Raw genomic sequence first — 6,772 nt, 5'->3', positions numbered from 1 at the left:
ATGAGCTCCAAGCAGAGGACCAGATCAGCTGCCATATAACAGTGACTATAAATGATTACTGCCATGTTAATATCATTGTTTTTTTTTATAAAGTGCAGCTCACGCGTATGTTATATGTCACACTAAAGACAGACGCTGCTGTGTTACATGTCACTACCCTCACACCTCTGCGGCTGATGGGTGCTGCTGATGTGATGGAGGTGTTGTATGAAAGGGGGATAGAAATGAGACAGCATACTCTTATGATTGAATTTATTCATTGACACATTACCTCACAAAACCATTACTGATTCACAATTAGTTTATGCAGACACATGGGAATGTTTTATATAATTTTATATACTCATCTGTTGCAACACAAATCAAACAAAACAGAAATAATGTAAACATCCACTGTATTCTTTCCAGAGTAGGAAGAGGAAGTAAGAGGGTCCAAAGGAGGGAAGAAAGAGTCAAGGTACTGTGGGAAACATACAGTAAACATCTGAACTCTGCTTATTGCCCAAGTTTGTCTCGTTTCTAAGGATGCTTTCCTTAGCTTGCTGATGATGGTGAAATGAGCAAATAATGGCCACCCCTGAAGCCACCAACATGAAAAAAATACAGCAGTTGCCAATTAAACAACACATAGGGCATGGATAAAGTGAGAGAAGTACTCGACTATAAAACCAACCTCAGGTAAATACCAATGTTCACTCTGTGAAGCGGGAAGCTCCTGTTGCTCTGAACGTATTCATACAAAGTGTGCCTTGCCTGTTAGTTAGAAGTTGAATCAACATGTGACAGTCTCAATAAAAACTTAATGAACTTCTCTGCTTGTATTTTAAACCCTGCTCTACTTTCTTCAGTTGGAGAGCTCTTGTTTTTAGTGGGAGATGGACATTACATAGCATTTCTTAAAAAAAAAAAAAAGGGTGGGATCCAGCAGTAGCACACCCCAATAAATAAGCACTCATCTATAATTTAAGGATATGTTCACTTTTTTGCAATCAAGGGGTAGACATTACAGCCACAGAAACTTTCCATACACAACTCCTGGACACATATACGCTACAGTACACCTAAAGGAGGGGGAGATTATTGCCCTGTTCTTACTCAGGGGAGGGAATTGGGGGTGGTGTTGGGGTGACTTGAGTCATTAGAAGAAAGTTAACTGAAGGTAATAATAAAGAGGAGGTGAGCTTTGGGATAGGTGAAGGCTTGACAATACCTCTGTCCAGGCCCCCAGAGGTGCAGGACTGTAGGGTGAGAGTGAGGAATAAAAGGAGAGGAGGATGGTGGGTAAAAGGTGAGTGGGGATAGAACCAGGGCATCTCTTAGTGTGCCTCAGTGACGGGCGGCAGATTCCCTGGGATAAAATTCAGCCAAGGTGCTCTGAGGAATCCTCTTAAGCATCTCTTTGGGGAAGATTCGGAGCAGCTGCCAGCCAATGTCCAGGGTTTCATACACTGTCCTGTTGTCATACGGGCCTGAGGGAGACAAGAGGGGCCATAGTGGTGCTGGTTAGAATTTCAACATGATATCACAGGGGCTGAGTGATGCACAGAAAGTCTATACTGTACATAAGCTTAAGGTTTTTTTTAAAAAACCTTAAGCGGGGGGGCGCTTTTCCAAAGGACAGAGGGATGTCGTATGCTGTAAAGCCCTCTGAGGGAAATTGTTATTTGTGATATTGGGCTTTATAAATAAAACTGATTGATTGATTGACTCACTAGTGGTCAGAATACTGTCAGAGGTCACCATGTGCTTTTTTGGGTTTCTTTTGTTGAAGTTTGGTGATTCATCAAAACTAGAAAAATGTTTTGGCTGCCATTTGTAAAATTCTGAGGGATCCCAAGACATACAGTCAGTTCTGTTTGCTTCAAGGGCAACATACCAACAGCTTTTATTAGCAAACTCAAATTGTTTGTGACATAATGTCAACAATTTCTGATCGAGGATATAGTTTGAGATTTTAAGATTTCATTTTCTTTCTTTTGTCATGGTCAGGTTACCATGTAGTGAGCAAGACCTCCTCTGTAATTGCCAACATTAGGTGGAGGACACTACAGAGCCTGTACTGAATGTAATATTTGGTACAATAGGGCTGAGAATCTCTGGATTAAAGAGAGCACCATGATGCATCCAAACACCAATGACCCAATAACAGTACAAGAAAACTTCAAAATACCTCTCAGGGACATTTAACTGTTTAACTTATCTCACAGAGGGCAAAAATTAGAGTATGATAAGCTTGTCTTAATCACCTTGTTTGAGAAGTTGGTAATTTCCCATTTTGGTGCTCCCAAGTGTCCATACTACATGATCACCAGAGCCCAGTATTTCAAAGTGATCTGATAGGATTATCCTGGCCGGATTGGATTAAATCCTGATCTGATCTGAAAACTGGGTATTTCAACACAGATCAAGAGGTGTGTACTGAAACTTGTTTAGATACAGTGTATCAGAGGGAGGATGGCTGAAGATATTTCTCTCTCCACATCCCATTTTATCTTGCTATGATGCCTTTTTCTCCTGTGGAATTCATCAGTGTTCAAAGGAGGAAATACAGCTGTGGATGTACGGTGTCTACCAAGACAATTAAACCATTACAACACTGAGCTTTGTTTAGTCACCCCTTGTAGAAAGAAAAGGTCAGCTATTCTTTAGCTACAAAGAAGAAACATACACAAATCAACATTTCCCAGGGACAAACATAAAACACAAAATACAATGTGAATGCCACATCAACCATCATCTTTCAAAGCAATATACTGTCTGTAATGGATGAGCAAAAAATCCTACTGTTGGTTAGTTTCAGCATTACTTCAGACCAAACATCTATTTTGATCTGATTTCTATGAGATAATTAAACATGTAAAGGCTACTGTGGATTTACTTGAAACAGGAACAACAGCAGGTCGCATAATGTGTAGTACAGGCAGTCAAAGTCAGTAAGTAAGTAATAAAGGAGGTCTAGACTATGCAAGACGCGCGCGCGCACACACACACACACACACACACACACACACACACACACACACACACACAAAGAATATAGAGGCGGGTCAAGCAAGAGACCCACCCCTTTCTCTTAAACTCAGATCAAACTGTAAAACTAAGCAGTCCTGATCAAATATGAAATATTCTGTTAATGTGTTGCCTATTTCTCTCCTCAAATGTTTCCAGAAACATATTTTAGTGTGCTGTTTAATTGTAATTTGAGATTGTCTGTTACCAGACAGCTGCCATATTGTTTCCTGTGTCAAAATGGCAAAGCTCGCATTATGTGACCCACCAGCAGGAGCCTTTATTGGTCTGGTAAACACACTGCGTTCTGGTAGTTGTAGGTTTTCTATCTCTTGAGCAAAAGCGAAAGCCCCAGTCCTTTTCCTCTGTTTTTTTCTGGTCATGTAGCAACAATTTCAAAAGTATTTGCACCTTGCTACTGCACAAACTGCCTATTTTTATGAAAAGACTGTGAAATACCGACAGTGACATACTTCAAGTCACAAGAGCCCACTTGCACTGTCCTCATTCCCACTACTGAATTTCCTTAATAAACATTGTGAAGTAAAAGTTCTGTTTGCTCACATCACTTTTCCCCATGCTGAACAATATGTTCTGCATAAATGACAGTTTTACTGCTGACTTTGTGAACAGTCCAATCAGTTCCAGAGAGGAATATTATATTATTACTAAGTACTAAATCAGTTTCGTCTTGGTCCTACACTGCCTGAATAAAACACCTCAACTTTCGCATGAGGTGAGTAGTGAGTAGTGAACTCACTGTTTGGGCTGCGTGTGGAGAGAGCACAAGCTCTTTCACACATCTGCCTACATAAAGAAGTCAGTTTGCTTGTTTGCAAACACTGACAGGTACCAATACCTTACAATTGCAACTAACTGTTTACATTATCAATGTATCTACATTCAATCATTTAGTCTTTAAAATGATTCAAATATGGTAAAAAAATGCCCATCAGAAGTTTCTGGAAATCAAGCTGACGTCTTCAATCAGACTGCAAGCTTTTTCTGACCAACAGACAAAAGCCAGTAACCCAGAAAAGCAGCAAACTCTCACATTTGAGAAGCATGAAGCATTTTGCTTAAAATGCCATGATTAATCATTTCTAAAAATAGCTGATGATTAATTTTCTGTCAATTGATTAATCTGCTAACAAACAGGGAGTGAATAATAGCTGCCTTTGTGAAGGGGCAGATGAAACATATTAGCTGTGGTTGCCACCCTCTGTACCTCTGTAGCTAATTCATGGAAACAAGGTTACAAATGTGTAAATTGTTCCTTTAGCATCTTCTTACCCTGAGCAATGAAGTTCTTCTCAAACTTCTGTAGGAACTCAAGATAGAGCAGGTCATCAGAGGTAAGGGCCTCTTCTCCCACCACAGCCTTCATAGCCTGGACATCCTTACCAATGGCATAACAGGCATACTGGAGACAAGGACAGACATAATTATTAAGTATGATGACAAATCATAAGATGGTTAAAATGAACTGTCATCAAATGTCTGTATTCATGGGTACCAGTGACGTCACGTCGACGAGACTGCCGCCATTTTTGTGTCCGATTTGACCGTACCCCTAAGTTTCGCTATGGCAGTACACACCTCACACTTAAACGAGACGGAGAGACAACGATATTTGTTAAAAATTTCTATTATTGGTTGCGACCCATATTTAGTACCCTCAACAGTATTTTGTCCGCTAACCTCTGCAACACGCTGTGTGTGTGTGTGTCCGTCCGCCACTTCATTAGGTCCACCCGTGCAATCTAATCCAATAACTCTGTCATACATTCTACTTTATGAAGCTTTTAACATTTTCAGTTTTTGTTGACATTGTCAGAAAGGTGATAATTAAACTTTATGTTTATCATTAAGGTTGTACTGGGTGGTGCTGGCGTACTGGAGTGTAATATATTAAAGTGTTCCTAATATTTTGTCCCCCTCAATATATGTTAATGGATTGGGCAAAATTATGAGAACACCGCACAATATAATGCACTCCAGTACACCAGCACCATCCACTATGACCTCTATAATAAACATAATGTATAATTATCACCTTTTTGACAATGTCAACAAAAACCCAAAATGTATAAGCTTCGTAAAAATAGCATTTATGACATAACCATTGGATTGGATTGCATTAGACCGCACAAGTGTTACCTAAAGAAGTGGCCGGTGAGTGTGTATTATATTTAAGGACCCACACCACGACAAGAGTAGGTATGAGTAATAGTTAATTAGTGACTGACATCAGCTCAAACCACAAGCTTTTGAGTGTACCGTAATCAGATAACGTTAGCTAACGTTAGCATAAGACAATGTGAATCTCCATTGAGGTAGCTAACATCATGTTAGGTAACGTAGTGTCGGGCTTTCGGCGTTAATCATATGGCATCTGAAGTTAATCATGTTTCGCGTGTTTTGTAAGGGGTTTTCAAAGACTAAAATAAAAATTAGATAGAGTTGAGGACTTAGCGGACACGAAGTGTTGACTGCACAACCTGGAGTTAACGTTAGCTGTTGGCTGCCAGTGGTCTCTTCTTATCGCAGCCAACCATTTATTCCGCCGGTCTACATCCTTTGGGATGGAATAAAACTGCAGTCCGGGGTTTCTTTGTCGACTAGTATCACAGCCAACAGCACAACATATTCCTTGCATCCTTCAAGTAACATACATTTTCGGTCTCTCGCTGATTTTCCTCCTACTCTACTTGTTTTGGTAACGTGACAACGCTGTGACCTGTGACCTGACTGCTGTGAGCGGACACAAATATGGCAGCGTGAAAACACTGTGATGTCATGTGGTCTTGATGAATATTATTACTTCCCTCACAGTATAAGATCCTTGTCAGTGCTGTTAGTTATTTAGCACACTTTTATTCAGAGGGGAAAACATTCAGTCAGTTTACAGAGACAGGCTTACAACAGATGAGATTTGTTACCAGCTGGTTTGAAACGTCAGCGTGGTCCTTCCTGGTCATCCCCTCACCGATGGCCGACTTCATCAGACGGGACAGTGAGGGCAACACATTGATGGGTGGGTAGATCTGAAACACAAGTATCAGATTGTCTGATTATACGCATTGATAATGCAAAATGTAAACTTTGCCAATAAAAAACTATTTTATTGCAGCTTAAGAGGTTACAAAAACAATGTAATGACAGAAACTGTTTTTTTCTCAGTGGAGACATCTATACACTTTGTCATAATTATGTGGACTCCCTGGCTTCCGCGTTTATCTCATTATTAGACTCCATTGGCTTCAGTCAGGGTGTACATGAACCCACTCATTGTTTTAACCATACCCTCGATCTAGTTCTGATGTATGGAATTGAAATTGATAACCTAACAGTCTTTCCACAGAATCCCTCGCTATCGGATCATTATCTGATTACTTTTGATTTCTTTTTACTCGATTACACCCCACTCAGCAACAGTTACTATACTAGATGTTTATCAGATAGTACTGTCGCAAAATTTAAGGAAATGATTACTCTGTCGTTAAATTCAATACCAAGTCCTTCAGTAACAGAGGTTTCCCGTACCAACTTTAACCTCTCCCAAACTGATCATTTTGTCGATAGCGCTGTAGGCTCACTGCGAACAACACTCGACTCTGTAGCTCCTCTTAAAAAGAAGTTAACAAAGCAAAGAAAGTTCACTCCTTGGTATAACTCTCAAACCCGTAAGTTAAAACAAATATCGCGAAAATTTGAAAGGAATTGGCGATTAACCAAACTGGAAGAATCTCATTTAATCTGG

The 6,772-nt window shown here is 40.0% G+C and overlaps 1 protein-coding gene across 1 annotated transcript in view; it reads right to left on the bottom strand.

Annotated features, from left to right (window-relative positions):
- Positions 1-235: 235 nt before the first annotated feature.
- Positions 236-6,772, bottom strand: part of atp6v1ba (ATPase, H+ transporting, lysosomal, V1 subunit B, member a) — a 101,878-nt gene continuing 95,341 nt past the window's right edge. Inside the window, exons 12-14 of the mRNA XM_050070712.1 lie at positions 5,952-6,056; positions 4,303-4,432; positions 236-1,469 (exon numbers count right to left, since the gene is read on the bottom strand). Of these exons, the coding sequence (XP_049926669.1) occupies positions 1,327-1,469; positions 4,303-4,432; positions 5,952-6,056 (378 nt within the window). The 3' untranslated portion in view covers positions 236-1,326. The remainder of the gene's footprint in view (positions 1,470-4,302; positions 4,433-5,951; positions 6,057-6,772) is intronic.

This window comes from Epinephelus moara, chromosome 19 (genome assembly GCF_006386435.1).
Source record: "Epinephelus moara isolate mb chromosome 19, YSFRI_EMoa_1.0, whole genome shotgun sequence".
In the NCBI taxonomy this organism is placed as follows: Eukaryota; Metazoa; Chordata; class Actinopteri; order Perciformes; family Serranidae; genus Epinephelus; species Epinephelus moara.
The sequence above is the reverse complement of the archived record's forward strand: the minus strand, read 5'-3'. Positions and strand labels throughout refer to the sequence as shown.